The 20,711-nt window shown below is 38.4% G+C and overlaps 1 protein-coding gene across 3 annotated transcripts in view; it reads right to left on the minus strand.

Annotated features, from left to right (window-relative positions):
* inpp4b (inositol polyphosphate-4-phosphatase type II B) overlaps positions 1 to 20,711 on the minus strand; it is a 174,008-nt gene that overhangs the window by 129,387 nt on the left and 23,910 nt on the right. For 2 of the 3 annotated variants that reach the window (XM_041983758.1, XM_041983757.1), the window contains exons 3-4: positions 19,316 to 19,434; positions 12,830 to 12,946 (exon numbers count right to left, since the gene is read on the minus strand). In XM_041983758.1, the coding sequence (XP_041839692.1) occupies positions 12,830 to 12,946; positions 19,316 to 19,434 (236 nt within the window). Of the gene's footprint in view, positions 1 to 12,829; positions 12,947 to 16,211; positions 16,360 to 19,315; positions 19,435 to 20,711 lie in introns of those variants that run through there. The other variant, XM_041983759.1, reaches the window with a different exon arrangement.

A 20,711-nucleotide genomic window follows, 5' to 3' on the forward strand; every position in this document is an offset into this window, starting at 1 on the left:
TCATCATCTCACAACAAAATAAGGAAAAATATGGGACTAAGAGCAGCTTTAGTTGGAATTCAGCTTGTTTAATATACAGCATGGAGTGTAGAAGACAAATCACTGTAAATGGTGGCCGGCTCAGAGCAGAATACAAATTGGGTTCGATAACCTCCCCCATACCTGACTTACCTTCATAGCAAACTGAAGACAAAAGTTGGGTGACCTGCTGTCAGTATAGGAAGATAACCTATACAAACTTTTGTGTTTTGACCTCAAATAAATGGTTTGCTGTCTGACAAAATGGAATAAATTAACATAACTTCTATTGCAATTGTGATATTAAAGGTACGGTGCGTAAGAATTACTGACTTCTAGCGGTAAAGGTGGACATAGAAATTACTTTAAATGCCAAGCACAGTTGTGAATGGACGATGGTTATCGGTAGCCAAAATTCTTCCAGACATAAACATGTTTTCATCTGTAAGTGGATTCAGTGGCCTCAGGTGCAGCAACTACTTCAAAACTATATACATGTGAACTGTCTTTTTCGATCTGCCTTTTAAGTACTTATTGGTGTTTTAGTACCTGTCAAACAAAGCTGGTTCCATTCAGAGAAACTTTTTATAAACATGGTGGCACAAATATGGCAGCTGCCATGTAAACGGACCCACAGCAAGCTGATATAAATGGCTCATTGTAGAATAATAGAAACATAAAATCTTTCTGTTATCAACCATTGATTTTTTTTTTTTTTTTTTTTTACACGCTGCCCCTTTAAAGACACAGTGTGTAACTTTCCAACCTTAAAACTGCATTCCAGACTCATTTGATGGCACAATGACATCTTTTATGTGCATTTCTAGAGCCGTCACTGCCCAGCAGCATCCTGAGACTAAGCAACTGCATTAAACAACTTTTTCTTCTGGGTCGCCAAGTGACGTTGCAGCTGAGTTTCGCGTTAAGCTCCGCGTCACAAGCTAGCATCAGGGTATAAACCCTCTGGCCCTTTTGAACAGGCATTGCAACTGATTCAGAAAAAGAACACAAAGTGACATTACTGGAGGAAAAAAGGAAAAGTAAGAGAGTGAGGGGTTGGAAAGATGTCACAGTACAGGTAGGATGCAAGATGGATGCTGAATTAGTTGTTGAAAAGGGGTCCGTCAACGAGAAAATCTGCAAATGTTCTGTAGTGTGTCTTTAAAATCTAGCTCCCTTAGAAAGGAACTACAATATGTTTCACTGAACATAGGTTTTATTAACCAGCTTTATGCTCAATGTCATGCAGCAAAATTTATTTGGGCGAATTCAAACGTCTCTCTGATGTATGGCCTTGGAGAGAAAAAGGATTTTTTAAATACAGTGATTATTTGAATAGTACAGAATTCAATTTTTATATATATAAAGAAAGAAGTAATTAATAGGTATTAAATTGTCTGGCACCAGTGAGTTTTTCTTATGATGTTTCTGTATCAACCACAAACCACTGACTGGTGCTCATGTAAACTTGTGGCTTTACCCTGAAAATAAGAGGCGTCTCCTCGTTGAGACAGCAAAACACATCTGCTCAGCAGGTTTTATGAGTAATTAACTTCTCTGCTTAGATTTAGTTGGTTGCTTTTAACGAGTGTGCACTATTCCAACAACTATTTTCATGAATGACTGCATACACTAACAACAAAACCTGGACCACACTTAATTTTGAACAACTGTAATATTTATTGGCACAATGACTCACTTTATTGAAATGCATTTCAGCACAGTGCAGAGGGATGAAACTTAATTTAGTTTTCACTCATCCCTCCAGACTGACATGTTTGGCTGCTCCGTGGGTCTTTAACAGTGAGACATATATAGTGTTAACCTAATATGACAGAGTGAGTGCTCAGTTGTCAATAAAAATACTTTAGTGTTTAAACTCTCTGTTTTCCAGAGACAGAAACCATTTACTCAAACCTCAAATGTCATATGCTGGACTCCAGTACTTTCATCTACACTAAAGTTAACACAATTTTCATTTTTTATTTAAAGAAGAAGAAGAAGAAGAAGAAGAAAAAAAAAACAAGATCAAGGCAGTGGGTTCAGTGGGAAATCTGAATATAGCTTCCCACTGAAGAATGGCTTTAATTCATTATTATGTCAAAGTGTTCTATCTTATTAAAGGCAAATACCATTCAGACTTTGGAGGTGTGCCATTAAGTTTATAATGTGAATCTACAATATTAAAAGCTGCCATGGCTTCCTTAATGATGAGGTTGATTTGCAGACTGTCTACAAGCAAGATAGATTTCACTATCCTTGTGCCAAAGTGAAAGCATCACCAAATATCAGAGAGTAGAAAGCAAAACTAGTTCTTCTCTCCTTGCTGCTTGAGCACAGGGAGTTTAAGTGAAACTAAGCAGAAAATATGAGAATTTATGAAAGAGAATTTCAGAAGAGACAGTGATGCCTGATGGCTATCAGGCAGATTAAAGAAAAGCACTCCCCACATTTGAGAAGCAACTGAAAGTTCAGTTCAATGAACTCTTGCTGCAGTGGTATGTGGAAAGTAAAACCAAAAGAGCATACTGTAAATGAACAATAAATCATAGCCAGATGGAAATGGCTGAATTTTTACTTTAGATTTATGTATGTTCCCTTCCATAAATGAGTAGCCTATGATTCTATCAAAACTGTATGTTGAAAGCCAAGACTGTTTCATTCAATCGCTGCATATAAAGAGCTTTGATATTGCCCGTGCCATACTTTGTCTTTATGTGGTACCTTGTCCCAATAGGTTTCAGGTTTTTGGATTATGTCATTAGGTGAAGCTTTCAGTCACTTTATATGTGAATTATTGCAAAGTTGCTTTTTCCCTCTCTACATGGTTAAGCTGTCTTTTCATCATCAGTCTACATAAGCTCTGACAATGGCTCACACTTAGCTTGTGTCACACGCCTGCAAATCAAGCCCTAAGCACATTTTACACTCATATTTGTTTTCTGGCATTTTACATGGAAATCTAAGCTGAGTATTTTCCAAAGGGGCGTTACCTCCAGCTCAGTATAAGGCCAACTGAGTAGACTGGAGAAAGTTCCTGCAGAATGCAGGAAATGCTGCTAACATTTAACCCACAATGCAGTTGTGACTTTATTCTGATGGAAGGTCACTTACTCGACCCTTAAGCTGCAGTACATTTTAGGAACATCACCAATCCTCTCTCTTACTTTCACAGCTGCGGTGCTCGTAGAAAATCTTTTAACCCCATCTGTGTCGGTGGAGTTTCTTAGTGCCTCTAACAGATCAGACTATCAGATGTATGCTACTGTGGCACATGATGTGGATCAGGGCATCTATTAATCACACAGCTAGTGGTCAACCCCAAGTTATTCTCAGCTGAAAGGTGCTTTGTCCGTTATGGCGAAATGTTATACAAGTGAAGTCAGGATTGTACTTGGTGCGACTGTGTGATACTGCATAATGTAAAAACACTTGATAAATAATGTGTAAACTGTTGCATAGTCCTATATATTTTAAGTCCAGTGTTTTAAAATTAAAATCTTTTTAGAAGAATCTTCTAGCTGGGTAAATGAATCTCCATATGCACAATCCTATATAGTATTTCCTATGATGGAATTAATTCAACCAAGCACAGCAAAAATAAAAAAAAGTCTCCACAGTTAAGAGCTCTGAACTTAATGCTACATGCAATAATTCTGCAAAATAATAAAGTCCCAAAGAAAATACCATTAATTTTACTATGGAAAAACCTTAAACCCTATACTTGAAAGTAATTTTTACAGGTTAGGTTAAACTGTTGTGTACTGATGTACTGAAAAACTGTAGTAACATTGATGCTTGCTACTTCTACTGCAAAAGTAACCTAGCTGAAAATGAAAGAAAAATGTAGAAACACAAGAGCAAAGGCATAAAAAAAAGGAGAAAAAATCTCTATATTCACCTACATTAGTAATGCAGTCTTTAACAGTGTTACTTTTTAGCACTTGTGACATTGGCTGACATTCCCACGATGACAGCGAAAGAAGCAAAGAGGCCATCAGACAAGAGTTGCTCCTTATCTGAGGATTGTTACTCTCGTGAGTTATCACTGCTTAGCTGTCCAGCCAATTACTACTAAGACCATTCTTGGATATTTCTTAGATTGGTTCTCATAAAAGTACGTCTTTGTGTGTGTGTGTTTGAGTTTCTTTTGTGTGTGTGTTTCCCTTAGCGCCTTCTCTTCCTGTCTGCTCTGTTTCGCTGTCTGATCTCATTTCTCCCCCCTTCTTTTTTTCTGGCAGTAAACTCTTGCACTTACAGAAAAGACCTACCACATTGACACTTATCCAGCTAAAACCAAGCAGCTATGCCAAAAATATGTCAACTCGCTGTCTTTTACACATCATGATTATTGACGGGGTAAGATTAACTGAGGCTGGGATTCTCCATACTTCAGCAGTTCATAACTGGAGTGACAATTCACCACGCAGCAGTGGCTGTTCAAACTGCCTCCTGAGATGTAGCTAATATCGGCCAGTCAGACCATCCTCATATCAGGAGGAGGAATATGACAATTAGTAAGGGCTACAACGAAACACAATGCTGGGTCATAAGAAGATGGAAGGTAATTTCAAGAAGTTTATTTTAACGAATACTGTATTGATGAAACAAACATATTGCTGCAGAAAAATATCAATTTAAGTTTTCTAATGGTGGGTTCTGGTAGATATGGTATCCACTGAATGTTTCCCCCCAAAAAAGAAGAAAAAGCCCAACCAATTCAAATCTAATTTTTCAATTTCAGTTGAGCCGCTTCTCTCTAGGCCTTAGTACCAAGAACTGTAACGACCTGCAGATTGATTTCACAATTAAAACAAAGCTGCATTAAGCATGCAGTTAATCCAGAGTCTCAGTTCAAACAACAGCTTTAAGTAAACAGCTTTAAAGTAACAGTTGTCATCACTGGAAATCCTCATTCTCTACAAAGTGTTAGAAGATAACTTGTAATATAAAAGTTGTGGGATGGATTTGCCAGGGTATTTATCAAACACATAGCTGTTATGCTGATGAATGTTTAAAGGTATTCTACTTATGTAGTAATAAAGAAGTCATTTTAATTTAACTTATTATTTCTGGACTAAAAAAAAAATGAGTATACAAAATGAAAACTGAAGACACATTTAAGTTTATTCTAGAAGAGTATTGCTTACTGTACAAGACTGACCCAACAGGCTTGTACAGCAGGCACTAGGCATGATGGCTGCATCACTTCGTCTGCATCTCTTCTTACCCTGATGCACCCATCCCTCTGGAACAGAGTAAATCTGGACTCATCAGTCTACATGACCATCGTGGTTTTCTTATGGCTGCACAGCTGCTCAGTCCCAATCCCTTAAGTTCCCTTCATATTGTGCGTGTGGAAATGCTTTTACTTTCATTATTAAACATGGCTCTGAGTTCTACTGTTTCTCTTCTATGTGATTTCACCAAATGTTTAAGTGATTGACAATCACAAAAATCTTTTTCTGAATACATTTCTTCCTTGAAGATGATTGTTCCCAACTATCCTTCCAGCTTTCCATAATGCATTAAACAGTTCTTAACCCAATTTTAGTTGTTTCTGCAATGGTTTCCCTGCTTGATGTATGCCAATGATTAAACCCTTCTTAAACGGACAAACATCTTTTCCACGACCACAGGGTGTGTCTTTCCACATGGTTGTTTAATAAATGACAAGCTACTCATTATATAGGTTGGAGTTAAATAACTTGTTGCCAGCTGAAGATATTCGCCTATGCAGTAGTTATCCAATAGGAGGCTCATACCTATGTGCTTAGTTAAATCCAGGTGGCAACTTTTTTTTATTTTTGGCCAGGCAGTGTATGCTTTATGAAGAGGCTCTATCTTTCTGTTAACTCAAATAAAGTCTTTTGTTTTTCATACTGTCTTGCACGCTTTAAAAAAATCAATGAAAGTCTCTCAGCATGGCCAGTTAAAGGACTGCACAATGAAGACTGAAGCATATATTCATTCACAGAGTGAGGAGAGCAAAGGCAGCATAAATGACACTGTGATTAGAGAGAAAATCTCTTCCAGGAGTGGCTGTCCTATCTTTCTATACCACAAGAACACCCATCAAAAGGTTTGTGCTGACAACAAGCCACATGCCTGTCATTAGCAGTCCAGCTTTAAAACCCTTCACAAGGTGAGTACAAATATGATGCAGCCAGTACACATATTTGCTTTTGACTTATGACTCTCAATCCTACCATACCTCTCACAGATGAGCCTTGCTCAGAATTTTCATGAACTTTAAAGATAAGGAAATTCAGTCCAAGAGTCCTAAATGGTTCTCATTTCTAGCACAAGTAAAAGCAGTTATAACTGGAACTTAATGTGAAAAAATGTACTCCTTGCCACCTTACAGAAAGTGAATTGTGCCAGTGATGGTTTTCTCTCATCTCTCATTTAAACACTATTTCAGACAAAATGCAGCTCATTAGTCACACTTGAATGATCTTTTACTAAAATATTTATCCGAGTGTATATTAAAATTGTTTTAAATTAGGTTATCTTACTAAAGTAAGATTCTTCTCAAACACAAAGGATATTTCTTGATCCAATGTTCAGAATCCAAGTTCAACATGAATTTATTGTCCCTGGAAACCATTCAAAGTAGAGATGCAGTTAAGACATCAGTGACAAAGTAAGAAAGGTCTGTCACCATTTGACAGATAGGCTTGAGGGTGGGATCACTTACACCTGAGAAATCCAACCCAGTCAAACGCCCTCTCAGACCTCTCTCTCACTTATCAGTATTTCAGCCCTGTCTATGTTCTCAAATATTCATGAGCATGCAGCCAGTGTCATCCTAGAATATCTAAATGGGAAGCCAGAGGCAGAAGGAAATCATCCTTCTATGAAATCCTATGGTCCTCTACCAATGTTTAAGCAGTCATCTATAAACTTCCTTCTATGAGCTTCTTACCCTCTTAAAATTTCAGTTCAAACCTATTTTTTTCTCATGGTAGATGTGATGGTAGATGACATTGCATATCATACAAAATAAGAAATGTGCTTGTTGTTTTTCTGTTTATTCAGTTTTTACCATATGTGCTATTCTGCTTTCCGCTGCAGTGAATCTGCTCATGGCACAACATCTGCTTCCAAAAGCTGAAAGTGATATGTAAAAACATTTGACAGCTGATTTGTAAAACACACACACACACACACACACACACAAGCACGCAAACACAGCAAAAATCTCCCATATTCACCCTTGATAGAAAAAAAAACTGAGTCTTGACTGAGTGATTTCCAATCTGCCACTTGAAGTCACTGGGAGGCTGATGCATTGTGTCACCTCATGTTTAGGGTCTTGCCTGTGTCACTTAAAGAGTCTTTAATGAGTCCCAGACATGCATGCTGTACCCAGAACAGAAAGTCAACCGCGGGACACAATCACTGGTTCCAAGAGAAAGAGAAGAAAAGATCATCTTTAAACACAATTGTTTTTTTTTAAATGTCATAAAGGACCATATTTCATTTTCTAGGTTTCAAAAGATTTTTTTTCTAAGCAGCAGGTGGGATGAGGAGATGAATGAAGGAGTATGATAGTATGCTCAACAGGACATATCCTGTAAGGCTGTTGGTTCAGCCTTGAGCATTAACTCTGAAGGCTAGGCTTGAGTAAAATGTTGTGTTCTGTGTCAGTGATATTCTCCATAGACTGACAGGCACTACTCAGAAATAACTCACACACAATGAGTGAAGGACACATGAAAGACAAGCAGGTAAAAAAATAAATAAAAATGAATAAAAATCTAATTTAGTCTGTTATATGAAACCTTATGTTTCGTGCTTGGTCATGAAATGCAGGACATCACCTAACTTCTTTTTTTTTTTTTTTTTAACAAAGCAAGTTGTAAATTTAGTGATAATTATACACAACAGTCAAGGATCTATTTACTCGACACTAGTTTGCCAGGCAGCTTGTTTACTAAATCCCTGGTGGCAGCACAAAAAACAATAAAAGAGATGCTCCAATCAAGGAGGTAAGACATGAATGGAGAGTTTATACAGCACTGAGCTCACTTGGGTGTTGTTCAACATGAATATTCAACACATAACTATCGAATCAAACTATTGTTTTCCCATTTCAACTATATTTCATCTGGGGGTGTGTTTCAAGGCCAAATTCAAACAATCAAATGACTATGCAACCAGACACATGAGCCAATGCAATGCCACACAACATAGTTAAAATTAAAGGTTATTATTTTTTGTTTTTTTGTTTTCTTCAACACATTTTTCCCTACAAATTATCATATATGTTAAAACTGGAGGTTTTGTCTTCATTTCTCATTATACTGGGTTTTTTGTGTTATTTTTTATTTATTTTTCTTTTTTTGCCTTAAAAAACAGCAGAGGGCAGTTGTCCTTTCATGCTTGTTTTCTCAAACTCCAATAATCCATACAGGATGCATGTATAGTATACATAAACAAAGTGTCATTCCAGCAATGAGAATGAGAGAATAGCAACAACAGTGTGTCCTTCTGTCCTGCCAGATTATCATAAGCTAACATGGGTCTTTAACTAGGAGAGAAGGGCAAAAAACACATTATTTTCAAGAAGAATAATGTTCAAGTCCAGCCTTGACAATGCTCTGACATTTTTGTTCTGCTTGCTTTCTTCAGTCCACTACTTCTATGGTATTTAACATGCTTAATTAATATTAAGTATTTGTTGGTAGCTCAGCTAATTCAGCAGGTGTCACATGTCCAGAGTCTGTTCCAGGTTCAAGCCCTAGTTTGAGGCCTTTGGTTATTTGCCTCTCTGTTTCTCTACATCTTTCCTGTCAAGATATTTTGAAATAAATCCCACTAATACTTAATGAAGGTTAGGTAAACTTCATGATTAGAAGCTAAAATAAGCTGCACAATAGCATATTTTACTTGGAAAGCTTCACTGACATTTTTCGTGTTGTTATAATGGCACATTCTGTGACTGGCACACTATGTGCTGGGGAGGCCCCACACATCTTAAAATGTTGCATTGGAAAGACCCTGTAAATTAAAAACTGAAGCAGTAGCCGCCTGACCAAGAACAAGTACAGGTGAAACTCAGAAAATTTTGATTCAACTTAAAAAGGTAAACTAATATATTATATAGACTTGTTATATGCAAAGTGAGATCATTTTGATCATTATGGCTTACAGCTTATGAAAACCCAAAAATCAAAATCTCAGAAAATTAGAATAATGTGAAAAGGTTCAATGTTGTTGCATCTAAATTGGGCCAATTTTTGTTCCGATCTCTCCCTTACAACCAAAGCCAAATGTTTGGAAATGACATTGTGACCGATTTGCATGTGGTGCGGGGTGTGTTAAGAGTGATTTTGTCAAGTCTGATCCGCTCGGAGGACTTCGGAAGGAGAGATTGTAGATAACGAACATGTTTAATATTTGCAACTAGAAATCCTGTAGTGTGGGCCGGGCTCTGAGAGGAGCTGAGAACGCACAGTGGGTAATGTCATGTGTACCAGAACAAAAGCCAACCAAGACGCAAGCTGACTCAGCTGACTGACGGAAGGGGAAGAGTAAGTAAAAACATGCCCCTCGGCTAGAGTTTAAATGTTTGGATGAAAAATCAGCTTCAATTATAACAATGTGCTACATTTTAGAATTAACGGTAATGGCGTTATAATGATGGGAAGAGTGATCAATTAGATTACTTGCTGCTGAAAAAAAGGTACTATGTTAGTAACGCTGTTATTTATAACACTTGTTATGTGAACTTTTGAAAGTAAAGACTACAATTTCACTAAACGAAGACATCATACAACATGCAACAGGTTTCGAATAGAATAGAATAAAATGGAACTCAAGTGGGAGTGTTGTGATTAAGGGTTAGAAATATTGAGCTTGAAGAACCTCATACTCTGAAGAATCGGCTAGTGTGTGACCATGACCTATAAGATCAGAAGAGAGAAATCTTGTGCAATCTGTCTTTTGTTATCAAGTGTGCAGTCTCTAAATATGTGAAGATTTAAAGAACACTGTAATGTGTGCCACCCCTTAGTGCCACATTCTAATCGGCTAATTAATCCAAAACCAGTAAAGGACTCCTAATCATTGAAATGGTCTCTTAGTCTATTTCAGTAGAATTCATAGTCATGGGGAGGATTGCTAACCTGACAGTTGTACAGAAAACAGTCACTGACATCCTCCACAAAAATGGAAAGCCTCAAACGGTAATTGCATAAGAAGTTGGATGTTCTCAAAGTGCTGCATCAAAGCACATCAATAAAAAGTTGAGTGGAAGGGAAAAGTGTGGAAGAAAAAGGTGCAGAACCAGCAGGGATGACCACAGCCTGGAGAGAATCGTCAGGAAAAGGACATTCAAAAATGTGGAGAAGATTCACAAGGAGTGGACTGAGGCTGGAGTTAGCGCTTCCAGAGCCACCACACACAGACGGATCCTGGACATGGGCTTCAAATGTCATATTCCTCTTGTCAAGCCGCTCCTGAACAAAACACAACTTCAGAAGCATTTCTGATGATACCTAATTTTGCATCTCATTTGGAAAACAAGGTCCAGAGTCTGGAGGAAGAATGGAGAGGACACAATTGGAGATGCTGACTTTATTTTCCAGCAGGACGTAGCACCGTCCTACACTGCCAAAAGAACCAAAACCTGGTTCGATGACCAAGGGATTACTGTGTTTGACTGGCCAGCAAACTCTCCTGACCTGAACCCCTTAGAAAATCTTGGGGGCATTGCCAAGAGAAAGACGAGACTCATCAGACCAAGCAATGCAGAAGAGCTGAAGGCTTCTATTGTAGCATCCTGGTCTTCTATTACACCCCAGCACAGCCACAGGCTGAAAATGTCCATGCAGCGCTGCATTGAGGTAGTAGTTCATGCAAAAGGGACTCAAACCAAGTACTGTGTTCATATGCATGACTATACTCTTCAGATGGTCAACATTTCTGTATTCAGTATCCTTTTTTATTTTTTTTTTGGTTTTGTTTTTTTGTTGTTGTTTTTACTGATTTCATGTAATATTCTAATTTTCTGAGATTTTGATTTTTAGGTTTTCATAAGCAGTAAGCCAAAATCATCAAAATTATAATGAATAAATGTTTGAAATATCTCTCTTTGCACGCACTGAGTCTATATATTTGTTTCCCCTTTTGAGTTGAATTATTAAAATAAATTAAGTTTTGTGCAATATTCAATTTTTTCTTTTTTGAGTTTCACCTGAATGTGATGATCTGGGAGTGAGAGCAGGATGAATTAAAACGCTCTAGATGTAAAGAAGAAATAACACTGGTAACCAGACTGGTGACTGGTGGGTAAAGAAACCAGGCTTTTATTTGCATCAGTGATGAGGGTGATGAGGGACAGGCGCGCATCAATCCTGTCACGTGCAGCTGCAGGTAGCAAAGAGAAGAACCCGAGCGAGACCAGGAAGTGTGGGGGGGTTTCAGAGAAACAGAACTGTCTCATGACATTATCAAAGAGCTGCCTGTCATGTATGGCTATGTTTGCATGCACAAATAACTTGAAATAAAGCCAGTAATGCATATGCTTTGCTATTTGAAATGGTCTGAAAGCTGAGTGTGTGAATCAATGACTCTCCATTATCCCATCATCACAAATAAAATACTATTTTAGTTATCCTATGGGAAGTTTTGAGAATTACCATTTTAAAAAATGTGAGAAAAGACACTTAGTGGATATAAGGATGCATCTAACTAATCTTACTTTATATGCTGCACACACACACACACACACACACATACACACAGACAGCAACGCCATCCTAGAGTTTAGAAAACACAGATTCTGCGTTTTTCTCTACAGTTCATGAAGTGTTGTCTCTGAAAACTAAAGCTGTAGATTAGGATACAGTACTTACACTGTCTGACATGTGCATAACTAGAACTGGCACATGACTAAAATAATGGCCTCCATTTATTATTAAAAACACATTAAATTTGCATTTAGATGTGCACTTAAATGTGTAGATGTGAAAAATGGATAAGCAGAGGACACAAAACTCATACATAAAGAGGTTAGTTACTGGTGACTAGGGCTGGAAAGAAGAACTAGTTTCTACAAGCTGAGATACATGACACATTGGTGCAAGTAGATTTGTTTCAAACAACAAAGCTGCTGCACTTCAAAACCACACAGAAAGAAAGACAGCTGATTTGCTCCATATAAAGATGTTTAGTATTTGTAAGTACTAAGCACCACTATAATAGAGTCTTAAGTCATCATAAAGCTCATGAATAATTCATAGTCAGTTATGCCAAATTAAGATCTTGGCATCTAGTGTAGAGTCAGCTACTTGATTAAGATCAAACACAGACCAACAATGACAAGCTTCTTATGAAGTATGGTAAATGTCTAAATCAGATGGCCCGGCCCTTTCAGGATTCTGTGTCTGGCTCTCCATCTAGTTCCCATGGATGTGCCAGCTGATTTCCCAAGGGATGGGCTGCCGAGCTCAGATGCTCACTGCAGCCTGCATAACCTTCTCCTTCAAAGCTACAGGCAGAGGTCAGGGGCTCAGGCTCACTCAAAATGAGTGATTACTAAGACACAGTGCTCAATCCAGAGTACAACTTCTTGATGTTTTGAATCTCTGATTTAACTTTAAACACAATGAGATTCAGAAAAAGATATTTTGTGGTTTTTATGTTCATTCCTTGTGGAATTTAAAGCTTCACCAACAACAATTGAAAAAAATACTGTTTTGCAGATGGCTTTGAACACACCTTCATTGTTATCTTTTTCCTCTACTGGAATTTAAACATGGAAATAAACAGCATAAAATGCAAACAAAAACTGTTCACTCACTGATTCCTGGTTTTTGTCCTTTGCATCATACACAGTTAGCTTGACTAGCGTCTCTGGACTTGCAGGGTACTCTGAAGGGAAGGTCACCCCCGTCAGAAATAGCGGGTCTTTGTTTGCCTGTCATAGAGAGGGACAAAACAGAAAAAAAGAGTGAGGTAGTAAGCATGGTGGTGTGTGTTTGTGTGTGTGTGTGTGAGAGAGAGAGAGAGAGAGAGAGAGAGAGAGAGAGAGAGAGATTGCATATTCTCATGCACATTTGTTTTGCAACACACATGTTTCATAAAAAAAAGCAGGAAGCCAAAGAGAAAAAAGGAGGGAGGGTGACTTGGGTGAGTGAAAGAGCCAGCAGCTGGGCTCAGTCCTTCCTCTTCATCCCTACAGGCGTTTTCAGCCCACTCCACTCGCCTTCCCTGTTGCCTCTCCTGGGCACAAGAAAGAGATAGCTACAGCTCTCCCTGGTGGGTTTACCTGGAGCTCTGGCATAAATGAAGTCTCTCAAATGAGACTGCAGGACAGCAGCAACAAATATTGACAGGTAAACTGGCACACTGGCAGTTTAGTAATGGGATTAAACTAGATAGAGCAGCCAATGCTGGGACTGCAGACATACCAGAGGCCTGCATAGCATTAGCTAATATTTGCTCACAACCAAAATAATATTTTAATTCCCAGTCTCCACTTTTTACTGTCATGAAGTCTATTTTGCCACAGCTTCAAGAAGCATTTTCTTTCATTTCATGGTAAAAATGTCCACCTAACCAAATTGTTGTGAGAATTTTAAACCACAAGAGTCATAACAGTGTGAAAAACTGTAGATCAGCTGTTGAAAATGGAGACGATAAACTCGAGATGATATAACTTGTGTCAACGTGTTTTGAAATATCACAATGGTGCACAAGTTTTTATATTTTTTTTAAAGGAAGATGCAAACTCCACACAGAAAGGCCCTTGTTAAATAGAGTTTGAAAGTTATGTTTTGTATCATTAAATGAAAAAAAACAAAAAAACAAAACAAAACATTGGTGTCCATCTGCATGAATAAAATGATTTCATGCTTGCTGCCTCTATGCTAGGCATCCAGAGTTTCAGCTACATAATTTTTATTAGTCATGGCCTCGGGTCAGTCCTGGCACAAAAAACACATCCTTCATTCATTGTACAGCCATTGTTTGTTCAAATGCAATCTGACATTTGTATAATGCAACCAACCCAATAACAGAAATAAATCTTAATACAAATAAAAACAGCTGCACCAGAAGCTGTGCACCACAGTTTCCTTAGAACTGTTTAGCCATTTGTTTGTATCTGTTTCTACTAATTCAAAGGCATTTCTGTTTACACTGGGGGCTTCCTCTTCCTTCACTTTGCCCTGATGGGCGTCTCTAGAATGCAGCCCTGGGGGACTGTGTGGGGACAGGCTAAGGAATGAAAATGAGACTGACTTATGACATGTAGACATGCTTAAATGTATGGACACACCCATGAGTTAAAAAAAAAACAACAACTCTGTATTTAAACTCTGTCTGGGCAGCTGACAGAAATATACTATAAACATCTTGATGAAACAAATTAGTCCCACACTAGATATTCAGACTGTAGGCAAAGAATATTTAGGAAATTATGTAAAGTAGGCTTTTCAACATTTTTACACTATCAGTTTATTTCTATTAACCTTTAAAGAGGCTTTTTGGAATGACCCAACCATGAGGAGGACCATGCCTTCTTGAAATTAATTCATATTCTTTAACTACAAATTGCAACTTCATTTAAACATTATTTTAATTCCAACTGAATATTCATCTTGGTGGTGTAGAACAGAAAGAGTAGAGGACAGATTGCAGTGACCGGTAAGAGATCTCCACCATCTGTACTTTTCCAATAAAGCAATCCACAACACATGATTTAATCATCTACTACTTTATTGAAATAAGTTTGTATCTTGTACCGATGTTTTCTTCCATAAATGTAACCTTGACACGCACAAAAAAGATTATTTCTGTTAAAATAGCATTAACTGAATGGATTATAAGGTCGTGCCAAGCTCAAGCTATTCTCATTGATATATTAATGACAGGTGGTTGAAACACCTAACCACTACAGTGGTGGCTCCGCTAAACTGTGGAGAGAATTTTGTTGCCATGATTTGGGTCAATTTATCTCCTTAGAGGGATGGGGAACTGCAAATCAAGACAAAGTTGTTACAAGAGATAACTTTTATCCTGCTGGCAGTGGTCTCTTAAAGAGAATCAACACCAAGATCTACAATGAACAGGTAGTCACTATGAACATGACATAAATCAGAGGCTATGGCCTTCATTGTCATATCTCAACCCACCTCAACAACTACAGTGAATTTGAGCAGACATGTTCAAGGGAATTGTACGCTCTAGAAATATCTTTTGTAAGAAAAGAATCTGATGATTTTCACAGTCAGTGACTGGCTGCACTGCAGCAGTTGCTGGAATTCCATTTACCTGTCAAGTAAAAGTGAAGTTTTAAAAAGCCACAAAAAAAGAAAGTTTAATTAGATATGTCTCCAATAACTGTTTCTAAGCAAATAAACTAGTCTGTGCAGTGTCAGCAGAGGGTGGTGGTATAGATTTTATTGCAAGTGGTTGTAACAGTCAAACAAGCAGTTATAGCTAGAAACAAGCCTTGAGAAGGAAAAAAAAGGAGCACATCCAAAAGAGAAAAAAACAAAAGCAAGCTCTATTTAGGAACTAGTTTGATCTTTGGGAATTACTGCTTTCATTCACCTTCCTATGGACACCTTCTAAATATGAATTAGACAGTGATTAAAACTTGTCTTATGCCCCTTTAGGGTGCGTGATTTTTCCTTTTTTTGTCACCCATCAGAAGCAGAACCTCAGACCACAAAAAGGAGGTTACCATCTCATAGAAAGCCAAAACACGGATCTTCTCTAAACCAGTAGTGTGTTAAATTTAAACGAAAGTGGAATTATTTGTATATTAACATTTGAAGGGAATGCATGCCACTCCTAAGCCTGCTGATTTTAAAGAAACTTTCCATGACTGACAGAAGGGGAAATAAAACAAGTCTACCGACTCTGATTTCAGCCTCTGTAGACAGAGTAATACTAGTCTTGATGTGCGTTGCCATTTTGCCGCCCATCCATGAAGCAGTGTGGTTTGTGTGCTCTAACATCACACAGTCTGATTCAGCACAGCGGGTGCAGACACAGTGGAACCAATGCACTGCTTTGAGCTCAGTGCAAATCGGGATATTATCAGTACTGTACACAGAAAAAGACAGACAGAGCCATTATACTCAAGCATGTGCAGGTACACACACACATACACACACACATAACCACTTACATTTTCCTCCTTGGCACTCTGAATAGGCCTCATTCAGACTTACCAGCATGCTTGGCAGCCTGAGATGTGGCTGAATCTTCTTAGTGTTTCTGATGGGCTGAGATGAGCTAAAATGGAAAGCCTGTATCCTTTTACACTGAGAAGTACGCCAGTCTTTCATACAAGTGGTCAACATATGCTACGGCAGACAGCTGCTTCTCTCTGGTCTTTTTGTCCATTTGGGTTGCAAACCTCAGTGGGACCGCCAATTTAGACCATCAAGAGGGTGTGTGTGTTTGTGTGTGATTAGGAGGAAGTAGGAGTACTGAGCCTGCCTACACTGGGGGTTTTTCTCCCTCTCTTGACCACTCGTAATTACATATAAACAGACTAGACTTTTTGGACTTGCTCCAGACAGTTCTTTGCTTGACTAGCGTGACATCAAAGGCCATTCTATCCACTTGCTTTGCACAACGTCAAATCCCCATCAAGTACCACCACTCCTGGACCTACTGCCCATGTTTAGGAATGGGATTTTCCAACAGAGATATTTTAGGGTTTAGCAGAAAATGCAGCATTTTATTCCCAATTCCTCCTTTCTTGTGTCAGGATGAGCATTTAGAGACAACATTTACATATGAAGTGTACAGCACAAAGTACAATTTCTACATATAGTATAAGCCCCCTTTTCTCTCTCTTTCCTTTTTTGTTATTTTTCACAATGAAAGATGCTATAAAGGACTTTCATGTTCAAAACACAAGTTGCTCGAAATGTTACTTACAGTTTAACAAGACTTAAATTACATCAGACTTTCTTTTCAAGCAGTTAATGGTCCTTTCTGTTTTACCAACAGCAGATTAAGATTAGCACCCCTACTGACATACATGCTTGCTTTGTGAAGATAAAAATAGTCTACCAAAATGTAAAAATATCAAACTGTGTCCCACTTTCAAACTATAATAATACAATAAAGTTTAAATAATGTATGAATATTAACAACATGCTGTTTACAATTAATAAGAAATTCATTCACCTCCCCATTTTGAACTGATATATGATTTAAAAAAAAGGTTGTACCAATGAAACGGCATTGTTGGATACATTTGCGTTTATTATATTTAGCCTCTTTTATTCTTTTTAATAAAAACTGGATTATTCTTAAATGAGCCTGGTTTATATAAAATGTGAATATTCCTTTTCCTCACCAGCAGAAAAAGACAGGAAGACATGTCACTGAACTGAACTCTTGGCAGAACTAAATTTTAGGATCAATTCTGATCTTTTGAAATGTAAACTCGACAAGCATCATAAAAGCTGAGTCAGTCTGTTATTGCTGATCTCCTGGGATCTTCATGCACAACAGCCTCTAGAAATCCAGGCAGATCTGCTGAGTGAAAAATGTTGTCAATGGCTAATGTTAAAGGAGACTGGCCTGATTGATTTGGGCTGACAGAAACACCACTCTTCGTAAGTGTTGAATGAGCATGATAATGCTCTCAGATTACTAACATAGACTGGGATGAAGAAAAAAAATCTGTGGAATCCACATAGAAGAATTGAGACTGTTTTAAAATCAAATGGAGGCCCTAGCTTGTGGTAGTATGGTGCTGCTAAGTAAGTGTTCACTGTATATTGGCTTGCTCCTCTATGACCTCCATCCTGGGATTAATAGGCAAGATAAGAGAGAAATACAGGCACCAACTGGCATGATTTAAGATTTATCTTTTTAATTAAACTTTTATGGCATATGCATTTGATTCCATGAACAGGACTCATGCTAAAGTTTTTAAACAGCCAGGCCAGCAGCATCCAGCAAAGCCGGCAGCAGTTGTTCAGAGCAGGCATCCTGGGAATGTGACAACAGGAGAAGCACAAGTGGGTTGTCTTCAAACACCACAGCCACAGTGGGGCTCCCTGGCACACATCAACCCTCCTCAACATATAGACATAGACACACAGGTCCATCTCTGATCACACAGGTTAATAAACAAAGGCTCCTGTTCACGTTATAACTTGAAGAACATACAAATAGCAAGTTAACTGTGTCCTGTAGTCATAGAAACTTAATTCAAAGAGGACTACGAGACAGATTATTTTAAGATTATAAAGCTTGTTCTTTTTTTAATTGATGTTTTATATATTATATACTAGCTTATGTGACAGAAAGGATGTTCCTTGCTATTACTCTGCAGACATATAAAATGAAAATACAGCAGATTTCTCAAACAGTTTCAGACTCCTCTATCAGGTAGCAAACATCTCTTTAAAAACAGACTCATAAAAATCACACTGAATGATCACATACCCTGTTTTTGCGAAGTCGAAAGCAATTCATATTGTCAGATCCTGCTTCAAATCCTGAACACTACAGCCATGAAATGAAAACTCCAGCGGCATTCAGAAAGTCAGCAGAGCTGGCTGAGCCAGCATACAGTATCCTACCACATCCTGTGTTTCCACACGCACACAAGTACAAACACACACACTGCTGTTCCCTTGACTGAAGGAAAAGCAGTTGAAATCGGTCTTTGAAAGAAACGGTTATGCTAATTAAGCTTTACTGGATTAGGAGGAAAATAGTGTCTCCCTTCTATGCGTCTGGAAACTTTGCCCTCATATGAAGAAGGAAAAAGAAAAAAAAAACTGTGTGTGCTGGTCTATGTGCATGTGTTTTAGTGGGTGTTCCATAGTGGGACGGGGGCAGCTGTTGCAGCCCCCCCCCCCCCCCCCCAACCACCCACAAAAAAAAAAAAAAAAAGAACAGTCAAAAAGACTTGTGACTCTGTTACCTTAGCAACAAGACTGTCAAATTTAAGAATTCAGAAAGAGAAGGGCACATAACATTATTTAACACATTTAACACAATTTAAGTTACAAGCAACAGAACACATCTAAGTTCTCTAACTGAGAGTCATGCAGCAGCTCATGTGGATGTCTGGGCTCAACTGTCACAGAAAACAGAAGGTTAACGCTCACTGTCTGTTCCACATCAGTGAGTCATGGTGGGAAAAAAGGTTGAGAAAAAGGCCGACAGGCAGAGATGGAGGGAAAACCAACTGGGACCCAGTGACCCAGGGACACCGCAAAACAACAAACATCAAAAGGTCGCAGAGAGGCACAGAAAAGTAGGCACATGTGTGTGTATGTGTGTGTCTGAGGTGGCTTACCTCCACTATCTCTGTGCAGGCATGAGACACGAGGTGCTGCTTGTGGGGATCTATGACAGCCACCTGGACCAAAGCATTGGGCTTCCTGTCTCTGCCTGAGGCCACCAGATCATTACAGGCTATACAGAGGAAGAGATGGAGGAAAGGAGAGCCAAGAGGGAGAAGAGAGGATGGAGAAAAGATGGGAAATGAGAGGAGGGAAAAGAGGAGAAGTGCGTGAAAGATGAGAGCGGAAGATAATCCTTTAGGGCACACACATAAGAGACACAAATTACATGACACTGGGTCACAAATGGAGAACATGAAAACAGATGTCAGAATATCACGGTAAATAAACACAGAAGAAAAGAAAAAAATGGCCCTTTATACCGTAGTTTATAATCATCTCCTGTCAGATTAGCTGTCACATGCCAAAGTGTTAAAGATGTGCGTCACCACAAAGGACCTGAGGAATTAGATAGACTGTGTGTGCTGACATTTTTAACCCAGAGCCCAAAGGTTTGGAGAAATAAATAAAAATGTGTACACAGAGAGATAAAACTGCCGCCTAAGCAGTTGATTAAAATAGCAGGCAGGCAACTGGAGCTTCTTGTGGCGGTGAGATATCAAGTTTTACCAGGACATTAATTTTCTGACATCAAAAGCAACGTGCCACTCCTCCAAGGTCAGTGAGCTCCATTCCTTATCACCACTCTAATCACTTAACCCAGGACTAAAAACAGACTTTACTGATGTCACATTAAAAATTTGAGTGTGAGTTCATGAGGGCCTGAAATTGTATATAGCAGATTAATGAGACACAGACATTAAAGGTGCTGTGTGTAACAAAATCAAAGGTCAATGACAGAAGAAAAATCATATATCATTAGAAACTGTTTCTTTTGGTATCTAATCACTTTACTAAACTGACATAAACATGGCAGCTGCCACATTTGTGCCACCATTTTTAATACGTTGTCTCTGAATAGACAAACAACAGTGTGTGTGTTGTGTGAGAACCCTTTGAGTTTTAAAGCTGCAGTCCCGGCTCTGTTTGATAGGCGCTAGAGCACCATTTGGGATAATTAATGCCTTGAAAAGCACATCAAAGAAGACAGTACACATGTGCGCAATTACGAAGTAGTTACCTGTAGAGCAGTCATCACTGCACCTGAGGCCACTGGATCCACTTACAGGTGACATGTTAATGTATGAAAACTGTAAGAAAATTATGCTTGACATAAAGTAATTTCTTTGCCAGTCTTTACCACTGCAATTCAGTAATTCCTACATACTGTACCTTTAATGTGCATATCACCATAAATAAGAGAATAAAAACTTTAGCATGTGTTTATTTAGTTTCCACACGTATATGTTTCTTACACAAAGTAAGGACAGCGTTACCATGTTTATACAC

Source organism: Melanotaenia boesemani, chromosome 4 (genome assembly GCF_017639745.1).
Source record: "Melanotaenia boesemani isolate fMelBoe1 chromosome 4, fMelBoe1.pri, whole genome shotgun sequence".
Lineage (NCBI taxonomy): Eukaryota > Metazoa > Chordata > Actinopteri > Atheriniformes > Melanotaeniidae > Melanotaenia > Melanotaenia boesemani.